At 43.0% G+C, this 18,788-nt stretch overlaps 1 protein-coding gene across 6 annotated transcripts; it reads left to right on the plus strand.

Moving 5' to 3' along the window:
- The first annotated feature begins 2,408 nt into the window (after window positions 1-2,408).
- Window positions 2,409-12,741, plus strand: Znf354c (zinc finger protein 354C). 6 transcript variants are annotated; one of them, XM_060363763.1, is made up of 7 exons: window positions 2,409-2,580; window positions 2,859-3,171; window positions 3,388-3,483; window positions 3,602-3,685; window positions 7,857-7,983; window positions 8,520-8,612; window positions 10,291-12,741. In XM_060363763.1, the coding sequence occupies exons 4-7, from the start codon at window positions 3,653-3,655 to the stop codon at window positions 11,658-11,660; spliced, it is 1,623 nt and encodes a 540-aa protein (XP_060219746.1). In that variant the 5' UTR covers window positions 2,409-2,580; window positions 2,859-3,171; window positions 3,388-3,483; window positions 3,602-3,652; the 3' UTR covers window positions 11,661-12,741. The 6 variants fall into 6 exon arrangements, with proteins under 6 accessions (XP_060219746.1, XP_060219747.1, XP_060219748.1 ...); XM_060363764.1 differs by lacking the exon at window positions 3,388-3,483; XM_060363765.1 differs by lacking the exon at window positions 3,388-3,483 and having other exon boundaries at window positions 2,859-3,098.
- The last annotated feature ends 6,047 nt before the right edge of the window (window positions 12,742-18,788 follow it).

An 18,788-nucleotide genomic window follows, 5' to 3' on the forward strand; every position in this document is an offset into this window, starting at 1 on the left:
TAACACTACCTGTTCCTGAATTCTGCCTCTTTTGTAATGTTCCCTGTGTCTTGGAGTAATACAGATGTCTGATTCTTTTCTTCCATTTATGCCCAAGCATTGGATTAGTATGCCACAGCAACAGTCCTTATTCTCAGCACTGTGACCAGTTGTGACGCCACAGCAACTACCCGCACTGGGAAAGGGTGTTTCCCAGGTCAGGAGAGATTACAACGCCATGGTTAAGAAAGTGCACTACTCTTGCAGAAGAGCCTAGTTCTATTCCCAGCACCCATGTTAGGTGATTCATAACTTCCTGTAACTTCAGCTCCAGGAGGTCCAAGGCTTTGGGCTTCCATGGGCATCTGTATGAACATGTGCACACACATATACACACACTTAAAAAAAGTTTTCTCTCAGTGTTCACAGCAGTGGTAATCTAGGCCCACAATCACAAATGTTTTGGATGTATGTCATACCTATTGGACAGACTAATAACAGTAGCCTTCCCACTGGGGATGGGGATCTCCCCAGTCACAGGTTTTGCACTGGAAAAAAAGGAGTTTTCTCCTGTGGAGCAGGCTTTAAATGAAAATGAAAAAAAACTGGCAGCACCCATACTAAGTCTTTCACTGTTGTACCAGTGAGCTTATGTTTCCTGGCATGCTAATGGGCATCAACATACTCTGTCCATAGCTGAACAAGACTATTGGCATCAACTCTACCCTGGCAGCCTGCAAAGTGGGGTCCCTCTTCCCCCCAGCACTATAAAGGTGAGCTAGCAACTAACCTATGTGATATCTACAGTAGCATGGACTTCCACTTAGTTCTGGGATGCAAAAACAAAACAAACAAGCAAAACCCGCAGAGACAACAACTTGTGTAGGTTATGAGGTTATAAGAGCCTCTATGCCCAGTAATACCTAGGGAGGCCACACCTGCCTAGAACTGGAGTTTTCACTCAGCAGCCTATGACTTCTGAGAGCGCCTCAGTTCAGCCATGTGGGCAATTTAAGCACCTTCAGTGCTGGCTTTTGGTTGTTCTTCCTATAAACGTTTGGATGCCAATTATTAATGGGAATTTCCTCCGACCGACAGCTCCTAATAATGACAAAAAGGAGACCTTTTACTAAGTATTAATGTTTGGCCTAGCTTCGGCTCGTTCCTAACTAGGTCTTGTCTTAAATTAACCCCTTTAGAGTAATCTTCGTTCTACCACGTGGCTTGTTACCTTTCCTTGGTTCCTGAATCCTGTCATTGTTTTTTCCTCTACATCTGGGTGGTGAAACTTTCCCACGCCCCAGCTTCTTTCCCAGAGTTCCTATCTCTGCCGGAAGTCCTGCCTCCTTTTCCAGCCGTTCAGCTCTTTATTAAATCAGAAGGTGTTGGGAGTATTTACAAAATATTGAGACAGGCGATGTTTAAGAATACCAAACTAACGGTCTGTACGAAGCTCTCTGCTGGTACAGAAATCAGCATTTAAATATACAGAGACAACATTTATATTTATATGGTGCACAAAAAGATTACCCCAACGTCTTCCAGATGATTTTCCAGATCGGAAAGATACTCGAGAGAGTTAATGTTATACACGTCTTAAAAACAAAACTAGAAGATAGGTATGCGCGGGATCTCTGAAGGTCCACTACGGTCTCTTCCAACCAAATGGTAATTAATTTTAGGGTTCAGCAGCCAGCTGGATTAAAAGATATCAAAAGGCTGATTATGTGTTTTCAATCAATTACTTTTATTTTTTCTCGAGACAGGGTTTCTCTGTGTAGCCTTGGACGTCCTGTACTCGCTTTGTAGACCAGGCTGGCCTGGAACTCAGAGATCCACCTGCCTCTGCCTCCCAGAGTGCTGGGATAAAAGGCGTGCACCACCACGCCCAGGTCATTCCATTACTTTTATTTTTAAACCTGATTCTGAAGCCATTCTGGGCTGCATAATCAAGGCCCCTGTCACAAAACAAGCAAAATTACTGAAACGATACCTATGCGTACTGTTTTCTGTGTATTATACACGCGAAAACAATTTAAATTATCATTACTGGTGTGGTCTACACAGATTCTCCTAGAGAATTTTTATTTTATTTTATTTTTTTAACATGTCTCGCTGTGCAGCTCTGGCTGTCCTCCGATACGTAGTCAATCAAGCTAGCCTGGTACTTTTGGGGGAAGAGGGGATGTCTCCGCTCCTAGACACTAATTTCCGATCATATCACTTCACCCGCCTAGCAAACAAGTCCGAGGACTGACTGAAAAAGTCCGGCTGTGTTTGCAGAGTTTGCAGGGTTTGCAGGGCGCTCACTCAACCTTAGGCAACAATCTCTAGAGTACTGCGCTGGAGACAGCACTACAGCCTTGTCAGCTTGCGTAAGTCGCCTGGCCCAGGTGCCTTCTGGGAAGTGTAGTCAGGGTGGACTCGAGGCATGCTGGGAATGGTAGTTCTCTGGGGCTTCTCCTAGTGGCCGGGGCTGCTCGCGGCGTTTTAGGGGCGCTCCTGGCCGAGGTGACCCTGACTGTGCCAGGAGGGCGCGTCTGGGACCGACATCCTCGAGACCGCTCGTGTTGAGGGCGGCGAGAGCGAGCGCCGGCGTTCGTGAGTGGGGGCGGCGGGGACGGGCGGGGCGTCGCGGGCGGTGGGCTTCGCGGCGGGCCTGGCGCGGCCTGGCTCTGGGACCCTCGGGCAGGCTCGGCCCTCCACGGAGCGCGGCCGGGCCCAGGCTGCGGGGCCGGGGCCCTGAGCATCTTGTGCGGCATCTTAGCGATGCAGATCTTAAAAACAACAGCCGATACCCAGTTAGTCTTGTCTAACTTAATGAATTGGCGCATCTAATGCCAAGTTACAAGGCCCTTGGCCGTTCATTGTGCCGACAGTGCAGCAGATGAAGAAACCGAGGCACAGTGTGGCCCGAGCATTCGCTGAGTTTGACTGGAGCCTTGGCCTGGAAGCAGAATCCCCTTCCCATCTGTGCAGCTTGCTATGTCTTGTCCTTCTGGGCAGTCTGAGAACCCCTTGGCTGTCCACCTCAGCCACGTCGACAGCGCAGCCCCACCTCTGCTGCATAGAGGTCTGGTTCCAGGAATTCTCCAACAGCCTACACCCAAGTTCTTGAGGTAGACTGGCCCAGCATTTGCAGAGAACAACCTTTTGACATTGCCGCAGTTGTACAAGGCGCTACGCTAACAGGTCTGAAGGTGGATGTGGAGGAATCGGTGTAAGAAATTAGAAGTGTGATTCATAGGCAGAAGGGATAGAGTTTTGACAGGTTGCCTAGGTCAGATTCTTATCGTTTGGTTTGCGTTGTTTACTGGGGGATGGCTTATCTTGGGATCTTGTGACCATTATGGGTGTGTTTTTTAAATTAACTTTTTATTTTTATGTCTGTGTGTTTGTGCCCATGAGCACGATACCTGAGGAGGCCTGAGAGGAGGTTGGATCCCCTGGAACTGGAGTTAAAAGGAGTTGTGGATAACCCTATGTGGATGATGATAATCAGAGGTCTCTGCAAAAGCAGGAAGCGCTTTTAACTACCGAGCCACCTCTCTAGACCCCATTATGGGTGGTTTTAACTTCCTCACTCTAAGCCTTACTACACTTTTTTTTTTTCCCTTTCCAGGCATACTTTGTCAGCACTCAGCTCTCTTTGGCAGGAAAACTAAGAAGGGAAATGGCTGTGGATTTGCTGGCTGCTCAAGGGGCAGTAAGTGACGCTTGTCTTTGCATAAATTGCTTTCTGACTCAAGAGACATGGATGTGTTTCCATTCTTTGCCTCTGTCACTTTTCTCACTTGCAAAATTAGCGTTTAACAGAGGTGTGCAAAGTCCCAGTTTGAAGCTGACCTTCAGGGAAAAGGCACAAAAGCCTCCCACCTCATACCTATCAGGAGTAGACCTACTGACAAAGAAGTGTGCCAGGTCCAGAACAGATGGTGTCCCATAAAATCTCCCAGAATGCTTTTCTTCTAAGAATGGAGAATCCTTCAGATGGAATGTCTACCCATTTTGCTAGCCAAAGGGAGCAGTATGAGGGTTGCTTGATACAATTTAAAATGCCTTTTGTGGTTTTCTGTTGCAAGAGAAGTCTGGTCCCCTCTTTTGGGTTCTTAGTTCCATTAGTAAAAGAATTTGGAAAGGAATCCAGAAGGAAGCTTGAAGAAAATGTTATTATAGTTTGAGAAAAATAACAGGGCAGACAAGGAGTAAATCTTGCCAGCTGCCAGGAGGCATGAGATGAAACAGGGAAGGAAGCCGTGTGTTTTGAATTAGGGTCAAAGAAAGAGGGCCCCAAGCTGCACGGTAGGCAAACAGTTGTGTGGTGGAGGACATAGCTTCAGAGAATGGGTGAGGAACCTCAGAGTGCCAAGGAAAGCATGCTTGGAATTTTGGGAAAAATGAAAAAGGAAAGGAAAGAAAGAAAGGATAAAAAGGAAAAAGTTACAGTTTTCTGAGTACTCTGAAAATTGGACACACTTCATAGTGCTACATGATGGAAGCCTACAAGGCACTACCGAAAGGTTTCTGGGAAGGCTGAATACATTATTTCTTTAAGAGATAAGTAGTCCTCCCCATCCCTAGCATGTCTTCAGGTGAATCAGATTTTGAGGATGGAGAAGGTGGGAAGAGGCAAACTCCTGGCCAGAGGATTGACAGGCCCAGCTTGATTAACACTTTAAAATTTTTGAAAAATATTATTTTTATTTTATACGTATGAATGTTTTGACTGCATGTGTGTGTGCTATGTGTGCCAGGTGCCCATGGGGGCCAGAAGAAACTAAGGCACAACTTCATAGGGTTAAGTGAGGGAGCTCTGCTTGGTGGGAAGTCATATTATACAAAGAGTATGTGAGGTGCGGTAATACTGCCATTTTAAAAAAGGACAGTCGGCTGCATCTGCCAATCAAAAATGCATGGTTACTCTGAGCCAACAGTTCAATCTAGCTCAGTGGTTCTAAACCTTCCTATTGCTGTGACCCTTTAATACAGTTCCTCATGTTGTGGGGATGCCAGCCATAAAATTATTTCATTGCTACATTATAACTGTAATTTTGCTGTTATGAATAGTAATGTAAATACCAGATAGGCAGGATATCTCATATGTGACCCCAAAGGGGTTGTGACCCACAGGTTGAGAACTACTGTTCTATCTTACAAATATAGGTATGCCCCTACCCAGAGATTGCTAGGACAATGATCATTATATACTGTTTGTGACAATAAAAAAGAGAGCAACCATCGAACTAGTCATCTGCAGAGTCTAAGGAGATGGCTCAGTGGCTGAAGTGCTTGCCACACAGGCATGAGGACCTGAGTTCAGGTCCTCAGCACCCCCATAAAACATTGGACATGCTAGGATGCTGGGAAGGCAGAAACAGAGGACCCTTTGTCTCACTGACCAGCTGACCTTGCTGAGTCAGTGAGCTCTGGGCGTAGTGAGAGAGTCTTTCTCAAAAACTAGGGTAGAAAGCAATAGAGCAAAATCTGTCCCTGGCCTCCGCACACAGGTGCAAATAGAAATACATGCATGAGGGAGCGGGATACAGCTGGGATACAGAGTTAATAAAATAATAAAATGTAACAATAAAATGTAATAATAATGTAAAATGTAATAATAAAAAAAATAAAATAAATACATGCATATACATATACATGCGAAAAATAAGGACATAAATATTCATCCACAAGGAATATGGTTACATAATATAGGTAGTTTGCCTCTGTCTTGGTCCTTAAGGTCTGTTGTCATGCCTGTCACATCCACAAGTCCTGTAATCAGCGAGCCTTCATGGAGGTAATTTTGCAGTCAGCACCCAGAGGGAATGTCCTTACCTAGTGCTGAAGTCAGTCCCACTGATCATAGTGCAGGGTTAAAGTGCCATGCCTTTCCCATGCTGATGGATTTCCAGTGAAATACTCACCAATAGCATCGTTCTAGAGCTTATGACTGTCATCTGTGCCATGCAAGAATCTCATCATGGCTTGTGCTTTCTCATATTTGAGGGTTAAGTTTCTTTTGGAAGAAATTACGTTTGTTGTTGTTTTTCATTTTTTGATTTGTTTTTTAATTTTTCCTCTGGAAGAGCATTCAGTGCTCTTAACCACTGAGCCATCTTGCCAGCCGGTTGTTTTTTTTTTGGTTTTTTTGTTTTGTTTTGTTTTGTTTTAGTTTTAGTTTAGTTTGTTTGTTTTTTGAGACAGGGTTTTTCTGTGTAGTCCTAGCTGTCTTGGAACCCACTGTATAGACCAGGCTGTCCTCGAATTCACTTGAGATCCACCTGCATCTTCCTCCTGGGTGCTGGGATTAAAGGCAGGCTCTACCATCACCAGGCTGAAATGAATTTTTTTAAACATTTTAACATTATTATCATTTATTACAATTTATTCAATTTGTATCCTGGCTGTTGCCCCCTCCGGTGTCTCCTCCCAATCCCACTTTCCCTCTCCCTTCTCCCCCTATGCCCCTCCCTTAGTCCACTGATAGGGGAGGTCCTCCTCCCCTTTCATCTGACCCTAGCCTATCCGGTCTCATCAGGGCTGGCTGCATTGTCCTCCTTTGTGGCCTGACAAGGCTGCACCTGGCAAGCAGTCTACCACTAAGTGAAATCCCCAACCCCTTCTTTTTTTTTTTTTTTTTTAATTAAAGATTTATTTATTATGCATTCAGTGTTCTGCCTGCATGTGCACCTGCATGCCAGAAGAGGGCACTAGATCTTATAGATGATTGTAAGCCACCATGTAGTTGCTGGGAATTGAACTCAGGACCTTTGGAAGAACAGCCAGTGCTCTTAACCTCTGAGCCATCTCTCCAGCCCCCTGAAATTAATTTCTTAATAATTCTCTGGCACCTATATAGTTTTGCAGATACTGTGATTCTTTGGATTTTTATATTGAATAGAAACCCTTCTGATAGTTGCTTAGAGGTCTGTTTACATGAACTCAGACCTTAGTTTTATCACTTTTTCCCATTGTTCTCTTGGGAAGGTTACTTAACCTGTTTATTTATTGAGTGAGTGTATGTACCACAACACAAGTGTGGGGGTCTTCTACCATGTGGGTGCTCAGGATCAAACTCGGGTTGGCAAGGCTTGCGGCAAGTGCCTTTACCTGCTGAGTCAATGTGCTGACCTAGGTTATTCAACCTTTCTAGACCTGGCTTTCCACTAGTAAAGTGCTTTAACTACAGCCTCCTCCTAAAAGGTTTTCTTAAGATTATTTATTTATTTATTTATTTATTTATTTGGGTTTCTCTGTGTAGCTCTAGTTGTCCTGAACTCGCTTTGTAGACCAGGCTGGCCTCAAACTCACAGCAACCTGCCTGCCTCTGCCTCCCTGAGTGCTAGGATCGCAGGTGTGCACTGCCATGCCCGGCTGGTTTTCATAAGATTTAAAGGAGATAATATAGGCAAAGCTCCTACCACCATCTCTAACATACTTGTTTAATACTTTTAAGATTATTATTATTTTATGCCCAGGGCTTTCTGCCTGTTTGGTTGGCATTCTCCTCAGCTTTCCTGCACTGCTCTAAATGGGTTCTGATTTGTATTTTGTTTCTTTCTTTTACCTAGATTATGAGTGAGGGAAGGCTGTGTTTGCTTAGAAACACTTCAAAATTTGGATTTTGGATTTTAATGTCCTACTGCCAGGGACTCCACCCCCTCTAATCCTCAGTGCCCACAGCTGGTGTCATATATCTGTAATTCCAGTGGGTTCTCAATAAATACTTGTTTTGGTTAAATAGTTAATAACTATTTCTGCAAAACTACATAGCTAGATGATTCAAACTACTTTGGATTCTGAGGTAGGTTCAGAATTTCTTGGTATCCAGATGATGAAGATGATGCTCTAGGTTGAGAGGAGTGGGTTTGCTGTTCTAGGAGCCTGTGACCTTCCGGGATGTGGCCGTGTTCTTCAGCCAGGAGGAGTGGTTGCACCTGGACCCTGCGCAGAGAAGCCTGTACCAGGAGGTGATGCTGGAGAACTACAGCAACCTGGCCTCGCTGGGTGAGAAGCTCCCTGGGGTTAAGATGCTGCCAGAAGCCCGTGACCCCTACCCCCGCCTGGCCTCCCTGCGGTCGGGTTTTCTCGGTTCTCCTCTCATGAACCCTGTGCTAGAAGGGTCTCTTGGAGCTGCTTCTTTGGGTTCAGCATCCACTGTTTTCCACCACACTATGCTGCAGGTGAAAGTCAGCTTTCTGTGGATTTGAAAGTAGGTCTTTTTCTCGACACCTTTGCGCTCCTTCTTCCTTTGCCCTTCCTTGAACCCTGCTCCCAGTCGGTTGCCACATGCCAGTGACTAAATCCCAGTTTAGAATTTGAAATTCATATAAGACAGTTGGCTGTTGAAAACTGTACAGGAATACCCTGTCTCAGAGAAGCTGATTTCCAGGGCCATGCATTAATTTTGAATTGGATCTTGCTCCTTGCCCCATTCCTTAAATCTCCAGTGCCCCCTGGTGTGTCCCACCTTGTAGGTCTGCCCTTCTCTGTTTTTGAGGTCAGTGAGTGGTAGGTATATGAATTGCCTTTGTTATGAGCAGGGTTTCAGGCTTCAATACCTCGGGTGATTGGCAAGCTGAAAAAAGGACAAGATCCCTGCATGGAAAGAGAAGACTCTGAAGACACCTGCCTAGGTAAGTGAACCACTGGGAAATGGAGACATGGGAGTCTACAAGGGTATGTCATGAAAGGCCAGTGGTACAGTGACATTTTTGTAAGTAATGAACCCTCGTGAGATGCTTAGTGTCTGTTATGTTTAAATGGAGAGCTTGTCGACATGCAGCTATCTAAATGCAATGATGTCATGTTAATCCATTTTCAGTTACGGATTGAGAAAAGAAAGCTGAATTTACCCAGCGTGGGGACACATGCCTTTCATCCCAGCACTAGAGAGCTAGAGGCAGGCAGATCTCTGAGATCAAGGCTAGCCTGGTCTACAAAGCGAGTCTAGGACAGAGAAACCCTGTCTCAAAAAAAACCAAGTGTGTGTGTGTGGCGGGGGGAGAAAGTTGAATTTTAGCTCAGCATGTCTTGACATGAGTTTAAACTAAATCTTTTCACCTAGAGTCAGAGCTAAACTTGAGGTTGGACATACTCAAACCTTCAGGACAAATTGACTTCACAAAACTTAGAGATTTTCATAAGGCCACAGAGGAAGACAATGCAGCCACTCCTGATGAGACTTGATAGACTAGGGTCAGAGGGAAGGGGAGGAGGGGCGGGCCATGGTAGGAGATGAGGGAGGGGGCTACAGCTGGGATATAAAGTGAGTAAACTGTAACTAATAAAAAAATAAATTAATTAAGAAAAAAGATTCCTACTAAGAGTCTTTTAGTTCCAGCTTACAGAAGAAATGAATGTAGCATTTCTCATTTGGCCTAACAAAGAAGAGGAAAGTGATAAGAGATAGCAAGAAAATATGCTATTCTTTCATTCCTAAGTGTAAAGTGGTGTACATGGCTGACTTGTTCTGTAGTTTTTCATAATGATCAGTGTCTTGGACTTAGGTCAAACACAGTCATGTTTGGGGCTCTGGTAGGTTTTAAGACCCAAATGTCATCTTTTAAACAGACTGTTTTCCCCTTTCACAGGCTGTGATGAAATTATAATTGAATGTAAAGTCACAAACATTTTTAATTAATTAATTTATTTATACAGCATTCTGACTCATGTGTGCCTACACATCAGAAGAGGGCACCAAATCTCACTATAGATGTTTGTGAGCCACCATGTGGTTGCTGGGAATTGATCTCAGGACCTTTGGAAGAACAGCCAGTGTTCTTAGCCTCTGAGCCATCTCTCCAGCCCGTAAAGTCACAATTTTAAGAAAACCAATACAAATATCTTAAAATTATTGACTTCGGGGTTCAAAGGAAGAATGGGGAGAAAATACAATGAAAGTAAATGGACCTACTTCCTCACTGCCTATGTATGCAGAGTAGGAAGTGAGGAAAACCTGAGGGATCCCATGGTGCTTAGCTTCACCTTGCCACTTCCCATTGTTCCATATTCTTAAGTCTTCTGCTCTGTCCTTCAGTCTGTCCTTCCCTGTCTGAATTTTTTTCTCTAGAACTGTAGTCTCTTCATCTTCAGCATTGTTTTATCTAGTTTATTCTCCTGCCCTACTCCTCTTACCTCTTACTCACCTCTTATCACCCTGCTTTTTGTCCAGATTCATGTTTGAGCTCAGGATGAATCAAACCTCTTATGTGTGTGTGTGTGTGTGTGTGTGTTGCTTCCAGTCTCATTAGCCTGATGCATCCATGTTTCTCTTCCAGCAAAGGGAGAATTCATTCTTCCAATTCTTTTCAGATTTCCAGATTTGGCCAGAGATAGAAGGGTTGCCTCTCAAACAAGACATTTTTATTGAAGAAACATCTCATGGGCTAATAAAGAATGGATCCACTGAGTGTGGTAACTGGAAAACCAACTTTAGAGAAGTGAAATCTGAGAGCCTAACAGCACAGGAGCAAGAAAGGGAAGCTTATGAGCCAGGGGCAGCCTTACCCAAGGTAACTGACAGTGAAGATGGAAATTCCATAGGCCCTGAGCTGGGGAAACCCACAGAAAAGGTACCTGGTATGTTTCGCACTTCAGAGAAAGATCTTAATTTAATGAGAAGTTTCCAGATTTACCCAGGACAAAAGCCTTATATCTGCAGTGAATGTGGAAAGGGTTTTACCCAAAGTCTTCATCTTCTTGAGCACCGAAGGCTTCACACAGGAGAGAAACCTTATAAATGTAGTGAGTGTGGAAAAAGCTTCAGCCATAGGTCTTCTGTCCTGGCTCACCAGAGAACCCACACTGGAGAGAAACCATTCAAATGTAGTGAGTGCGAGAAAGCATTTGGCAGCAGTTCCACACTCATCAAACACCTGAGGGTGCATACTGGAGAGAAACCTTACCGTTGCCGGGAATGTGGAAAGGCCTTCAGCCAGTGTTCAACCCTCACTGTGCACCAGAGGATTCACACTGGGGAGAAGCTCTATAAGTGTGCTGAGTGTGACAAGGCCTTTAACTGCAGAGCAAAGCTCCACAGACATCAGAGAATCCATACAGGTGAGAAACCCTATAAATGTGCTGAGTGTGGGAAAGGCTACAGCCAGTTTCCATCCCTAGCTGAACATCAGAGACTCCATACTGGAGAAGAGCTTTGCCAGTGCTTGCAGTGTGGGAGAACCTTTACACGTATCTCCACCCTAATTGAACACCAGAGAATTCATACTGGACAGAAACCATATCAGTGCACTGAGTGTGGGAAGACCTTCAACCAATACTCATCCTTTAATGAACATCGGAAGATTCATACTGGGGAGAAACTTTACACATGTGAAGAATGTGGGAAAGCCTTTGGCTGTAAATCAAACCTTTATCGGCATCAGAGGATCCACACTGGAGAGAAGCCCTACCAGTGTAATCAGTGTGGGAAGGCCTTCAGCCAGTACTCCTTCCTGACTGAACATGAGCGAATCCATACTGGAGAGAAGCTCTACAAGTGTATGGAGTGTGGGAAAGCCTATAGCTATAGGTCAAACCTTTGTAGACACAGAAAAGTCCACCTGAAGGAAAAGCTCTACAAATGGAAAGAATTGGGGGCACCTTTTATCTATGGTTCATCCCTTACTCCGTATCATAGGTTTCTGAAGGGAGACGAGCCTGAGAACTTGAATTCATCCCTCTAATCCAGGTCAGCAACCAGAAGAGGAGTAACTACAGTGCAAATCAAAATAGATTCATCTTTTTAGCTTGTACAGGAAGTAGTTACCACTAAGTCATGGACAGCCGGACAGTGAAAATACAGAGTGCTGATGACAACCATTTAAGAACTATTACAAAAACTTTTAAAAAACCCACCGTTTTTTAAAAAAAAAGTCATAGAAAAAATATGAAAGGCCTCATTTAAAAAACAAAACACATAAGTAACTGTTGCGTATAAGCATTGTTTCATGACATGGTTCTCTCTAAGAGCTTCCGTGTTTGAATTTTCTTTTCAAGATAGTCTATGACATAGATATAATTTGAAGGACTGTGGGACCTCAGTCCCTAAAGTGGTGAGCTTTCATAAAGAGCCACTCAGAGGAAAGGAATACTTTAAACTTGTTGTGTATCAACACTAAAGCTCTTTGTGAATTGCAACATATGTGTGTGTATATACAACGTACATATGTGTGTGTATGCATATCTATTCATATGTACACATAATATGGCTTATATATATATAGTCATGTCACTTAACAGTGGGGATACGGTTAGAAAATGCTTCATTAGGCACTTTCATGTTTATAAGAACATCATTGCACTTGCACAAACCTAGATGGACTGGGTCAGCCAATCAAGGTGATCTCCTGAGGTGATCAACATACCATACTTCTTTTTAAAAAGATTGAGGTAATAATCTAATCACAACATTTCTCTCTTCCCTTTCTGTCTCCAAATACTCCTATACACTCCTCCCCACTCTTCTCCAAATTCACTAATTTTTATGCATGCATATATCCATACTTTTGTATAGTAATGTTTTTTATTGGTTTGCTTGTGTATTTTAGATAGAGTCTCACTATGTAGCCTAGGATAGCCTTGAACTCATTATGTAGTCCACATTAGCTTTGAACTTGCAGTCTTCCTGCACCAGCCTCCCGTGTCCTGGGATTGCAGGCTCATTTTCATGCTTGGTGTAAATTGTATTAGCAGAATGTGTATGCTCTAAGGATAAAAGTAGAGTATAGCGAATGAATAAACTGGCAATGTAGTTTGTCACCATCACCATGTGTCATGGGCTGTACATAATTGTGTGTGCTGTGATGTCATTTGGCTGCCAGCACAGCAGGTTCGCTTGCACAAATGAGGAGTGCATTGTGCCTAAGGTATTACAATAGTTACAAGTCTTGACAGCTCTGATGTCATTAGGCAAGTAGGAATTTTCCAAACCAGTCTAATGAGACCACTGTGTTATCTGTTGTCTGTCTTTCACCAAAACATCTTCATAGGCAAATGGCTGCATGCACATACTCATATACATGTGTATATAAGTGTGCCAATGTGTATACATATATACAAAGAGTTTAGGGATTTTTTTTTTCCTCCATAGTTTTTAATGATTAAAAAGACTCAGTTTACTAATTTAGAACTTACTTTTTCAAATTAAATTTTACTCCTGGGGAAAGTTTCTTTTGCGCTCCTGTATTTGTAGTGGAGTCTGGTTCTGTGTAGCTGAATAGTCTCACAGGACTGTAGAAGTTGACCTGAACAGATGTAGGTGGACAGCTGTCATCCCCACAGTGCATTAGTGTTGTAGAAGGCCAGTGCTGATAGAGGCTCTTGCTATGAACCTGTTAACAGTTTAGGACCCGAGGGATTTTAATTTATAACCTTTCAAGAAACAAGGTCTTCAGCTCTACTAATCTATGATAGTTACAGGTTCATTTCTGTCCTCAAGGCTCAAGAACACTGTTTTGTAACCTGTTCAAATATAATTGCTAATATGTAATCAGTTACCTTAAGTTTAAACTCTCAAAGCCATCGAAGGTCCAGGTGGAGAAACCGCTATGTTCCATATATGGCTGCCTTTTGTTTGTTTATTTGTTTCTATGTTTTGTTTGGTTTGTTTTTTTCAAGACAGGGTTTCTCTGTGTAGCCCTGGTTGTTATGGACTCACTTTGTAGACCAGGTTGGCCTCAAACTCACTGAGATCCACCTGCCTTTGCCTCCTGAGTGCTGGAATTAAATGCATGTGCCACCACTTCTTGGGTAAGGCTCCCTTTTTATTATACAACTTTTAGTGCTTTTTTGTTTGTTTGTTTGTTTTGTTTTGTTTGAAGTGCTGACGACTGAATCCAGGGCCTTGTTAGTGCTCAGGAGGTGCTCTGCCACTGAGCTGTATCTCCAGCCCTTAGGATTTAGTATAAAGTTACAGAGAATATTTCATATTAAATGATCTATTTATCACCCTAATATTTTAAATCTCCCCTACTCCTAGTTTCTTTTATTCTTTGATTAATCCATTGGTTTGTCATTTTTAGAAATTACTCTAAGATCATTAATTAGACCCTTCTGTCTGAGAAAAGAATTAGAATCAAGCAGATATTCAGCATACTATATTTTTAAACTGACTTCTTTTGGCTCATCAGAGTAGTTTTATGTATATAAGTGTAGTTGCTAGAAAAATAAGGATTCAAATGAACCTCGGAACTTCTTATTGTACCTAGTGGCCATGACCATGCTCAGTGCCCACTTTTTGGTTTGCAATTGCCATTTGCCTTCAGAAGGATTCAGGACTCTTTGAAGAAATGACTGACAGCATGTTTGGAGCAGGGAGTAATTTAAGTGCACCTAGAGTATATTCTTATAAGACATCATTTTAGGATTGTTGATAAAATAAAGGTAGAGAAAGGGACTGACTCGAAGCTGCATCCTTTGGCTAAACCTAAGACACTTTAAACATCAAAAATACTCATGACAGGATTGGGTATAATATTTTCAAAAGTTATGGGAGAAAAGCTTTTTATAATATTATTTAAAGAAAGCCATCTTTTAAATATATACAAAGCAACAGAAAAACCATTTAATAACTGTCATTTTCATTAAATCTGGCAAAAAGTTGATGGTAAAGCCTACTACATGAAAAGAAAAGGAACAGTACATAATCTGAAAAGAGTAGAGCCATGAATTGCAAAAGAAGCACCTGCTTTCATGTTGAGATCTGGCAGGCAGAGTTTCCTGATGAGCAGCAGCCATTGTGGCTTCTGCTGCGGCCAGAGAAGCACATTTTATTATTTATGATACACTACCAAACACAGTGTATGGGAATCTCTTGTCTTGACTTATCTTCCTGCTTACAGAGAATTGAGAATAACAAATTAGATTATACAGTAACAGACAAATCTAGAGTTGGAGACATTGGAAGTGATCAGTAAGCTGTACTTTTCAAACAGCCAAAATGTTAGAACAAGAGGTGGGCTTTTAGAAGACAGCTGAGACAGCCCCACACGAAGTGTGATCCTTTATTGAGAAATTTAGAAAAATAAATAAACAACAAAAACAAACCCCTAAAGACATCTGGGGGATATTTAGGGATATACAAAGATAAGAAAAGGTATTAGATAATGTGGTATGCTTTCTTTTCTTAGAATAGTAAGGTATTGAGTTTATAGTTTCCCTCTAATATGCATGCAAAAGTTTTACGTTGACAAGTCATGTCTGCAGGATATTTTAAATGGAAACTGTAGAATTGATCAGTGATTGTTGAATCTTTGTGGTGGACAGAGATTCTCTTTGGTCAGCCTTTAAGCTTGTCTGTATGTATGTTTAAATTTAATAAAAATTGAGGCAAAAAAATGATGGTATAAAGTGACGAATTCTTGGTTTCTGTTGAGAATCTTCCCTTTTACTCTCAGGGAAATTGGTTTGGGAGCCCATCCTCCATGGCTATGTATGTAATCAGTAGAAATGGTGGATTTGGCTCCCCTTTAAATGGAATAAGTGCACCCTAGCTTCTCTCCCACCAAATGCAACTAATACCCAGGCCAGCTGTTTGGATACCCTGAAAAATAATGACAACAGATTAAAGAAGGAAACATTTGAAACAAAACATCTGGCACATTGGGCATTTCTGTGGAGCGTGGTGGTAGCCGAACAGGCCAATCACGTCTTTGAGCACTGACCCTTCTCTGGCCAAAAGAACCATGAGCCAACAGTGGTCAGCAAGGTCTTCATCGCTTTGTTTTTACTATTTCTCTTGTGCTTGGAGGAGGATGTATTCCCGGGGCATGAGGCAGAGAAAAGAAACCCTAAAACCTTGGGTTTATAATCAGAAGATCAGGGAGACCAGAGACTCTTGGGATAGGGTGCTTCAGGAAAAAATAAAAAAAAGGAAGTGGTCTACAGATTTGTAGGTCTCCATGGTCCATGCACACATAGATCTCACCCTAGCTGTGAACTCTATTTGCATAGGGTTCTCCAGAGGTACAGAACCAACAGAATTCATTAGATGGGCTTATGTGGCAGAATTGGAGTAGTTCAGCAATAGTCTCACGCTGGAGGCCTGGAGGATTCTGGAGAGCCACTGGTCTTTGGTCCTCAGTGGAGAATCCCAGATGTTTCCAAGCTAGCTAAGCTGGTCTGCAGCAGCAAACAAATTGGAAGGTGAGGACTGACAGCTGAGGCTGACCTCTGGCCTCCAAATACAAGTGTGGCTTACACATACACATGTGCCCCCAACCCCACCTCCTCTCGGGAAAACAAAAGAAAAATAACAAAAACCAAGCCCACCTTAATTTCTCCTGAGACTTCTTTGACCCATGCATATTTTAGAAGTACGTTTTTCAACCTCAGTATCCAAAGACATTCCCAGCTGATTTCTAATTTAGTTCAGTTTTAGGCCTAAGAATTTGTATTTTTCCTATGTATTGTTTGGGGATGTATTTTGAGGTTCAGAATGTGGCCTGTCGTGGTAAATATTTCATTGTCAGTTTAAGAAGATGTGTCCATTTATTCTCTATCTCCCCTTTCTCTTGTTTTGGGTTTTACATCCCCACTGTCTTTGGACTCTGATAATCTTCCTGTAAAATCTCAGACTTCTAGTTGCTAAGTCCTGGGCTCTGACTTCAGAAACATTTCTTACCCTCCTCTCCCATCTAAGCACGAACCAGGCCTGGCCCTGCTTGGCTTCCAGGCTTGGACACATTCAGGATAGCATGGCCATAGACTGCAGAGAGGGGACTGGAAGGAGCTGGAACGGTCTAGTGAGCATTTCCTGGCTTAACAGTTTCCAACAGCACCTTGATCTGGAGACAAGCCTTTGTTTCAGAGAGCAAGCCAGTGCATATTTCAAAATGCTAACTTTTCTCCTCCCTGCCAGTAGTACAAGGAGAGTCTTCTTCTGTTTTCTCCGTGTCTTAGTTTCCTCTTCCTGTAACAACTTAATGGAGAAAGGGTTTATTCTGGCTGACAGTTCAAGGGTACAGTCCAGCACAGCTGGGAAGTCAGGGTGGCAGGAGCTTGAAGCAGCTGGTCACTCACATCCACAATCAGGAAGCAGCAATGATTGTCAATGCTCTGCTTTTGTTTTCTCTTTTTTCTTACAGTTCTGGATCCCAGCCCAGGAAATGATGCTGCTACCTGTAGGATGGGTCTTCTCATCGTCTCAGTTCAATTAACCCAGTCACCACAATCAGGCAAACACATGCTTAGAGACTAAATAATCTCTCTTAGCTGTGTCTGGAGAAATAGGCAGTGGGAGTCGGGGGAGTGCCTAGCCAAAAGAACAACAAAGGAGGAAAAAGAGTGGAGAAGTCAATACAAAGAGTTCGTAAGAGGGAATAAGGGGCCTTGGTGTCGATAAAGATATCGATGGGAAAATGTTAGATTGATCTGGGTGTGGGAGCACACTCCTATAATCCCAGCATTTGGGAGGTAGAAGCAGGCGGATTTCTGTCCAGTTGGAGACAAGCTTATTCTACATAGTGAGCTCTGGGCTAGTCAAGAAACAAGGGCTGGAGAGATGGCTCAATGGCTAAGCAGGCTTGCTTGCTGCTCTTCCAGAGGATCAGAGTTTGGTTCCCAGCATCCATGCCAGGTGGCTCACAACCACCTGTACCTCTAGGGTATCTAATGTCCTGACCTCTGAGAAACCTCACACATATGGCATTCACACACATACAGAAATAAAACAAATCCTCTTTAAAAAGCTAGTGCTACAAACTGTTCACAGCTAACACAAAATGCCTAGGTATGGTAAATCTAAAAGAAAGGGAATCGATGTGTCATTATGTAACTTCCTACCTGAGAAAGGACACACGGCCCTCTACCTTCAAAGGGAAGTCTCAAGTCATCTCTAGAAGCAAAACTGGTTACCTCATCTTTGGACGATGTCACCAAGAAGACAGTATCAACTAGACATTTCTATATGTGCCTCCCCCAAAAGACAGAGAAATGGAGAAAACTGTAGCAGAACCTTGGCAGTAGTGGTGGTGCACACCTTTAATCCCAGCACTTAGCAGGCTGGATCTTCGTAAGTTTGAAGCCAGCCTGGTCTACAGGGTGAGTTCCAGGACAGCCAAAAGCTACACAAGAGAAACCCTGTCTAAACAAAACAAAAACCAGTGGCAGAAATAAAAACTAAAATCTACAATCTGGAATTATTAAGATTTATCAAATTAATAATACAAGAAGATACTGTGAAGCTAGAAATTATTGGAATAACAAATCCAAGCTTTTGAAATGCGAGGCACTCCTAGTGTGTGGCACCCAACTGCTGACAGCTACATATTCATTTCATAGCCCCCACCCCACCTAGAGTTCTTACAAAAGTAGAGAGAGGAGTCTGTCTTTCAACCACCCACCCTACCCAACTCCCCAGCACTGGCCAACACACAAGTGGGTGAGAGAGAATGATGTTTTCCACGTGCAGTACTGCTTACAGGTTGGCCGGCTAAATTTAGAAAATACACATGCAAGAATTCCAATTAAATCTGAATTCCAGAAAACTTTCAAAAAAATTTTTAAGTATGTCTCTCATTGTATACTATAAAGTGTCTCTTGTTTCTCCAGAATTCACATTTATCTCAGTGGCTATTATTTTCTCCTGGAAAGTCTAGTCACAGGAGAGAGGGTCACGATGGGGGTTGGGTTGGGAACTCCTGGCTAAGTCATATTCCATAAGTTCAAGAAGGTGCTTCTTCTCTGCTGAGGGGTGCTGACTTGACCAGCCACAGCCAGTGCTCCTAGACATCCCCCTGCCCCAGGAGCCTAGGGCTCATTCCCAAGATCAGCTTACCAATGTAACATCCCTCCTGCCCAAGTTTATGCTGGGA

The sequence above is a fragment of the Meriones unguiculatus genome, chromosome 11 (assembly GCF_030254825.1).
Source record: "Meriones unguiculatus strain TT.TT164.6M chromosome 11, Bangor_MerUng_6.1, whole genome shotgun sequence".
NCBI lineage: Eukaryota > Metazoa > Chordata > Mammalia > Rodentia > Muridae > Meriones > Meriones unguiculatus.

Bases quoted from the DNA above. Each gene is read 5' to 3' on its own strand.
- Znf354c (XM_060363763.1), top strand. From the start codon at position 3,653: ATGGCTGTGGATTTGCTGGCTGCTCAAGGGGCA. The intron at 3,686-7,856 runs GTAAGTGACGCT...TTGCTGTTCTAG, and splicing joins TGCTGGCTGCTCAAGGGGCA to GAGCCTGTGACCTTCCGGGA. The intron at 8,613-10,290 runs GTAAGTGAACCA...AATTCTTTTCAG, and splicing joins CTCTGAAGACACCTGCCTAG to ATTTCCAGATTTGGCCAGAG.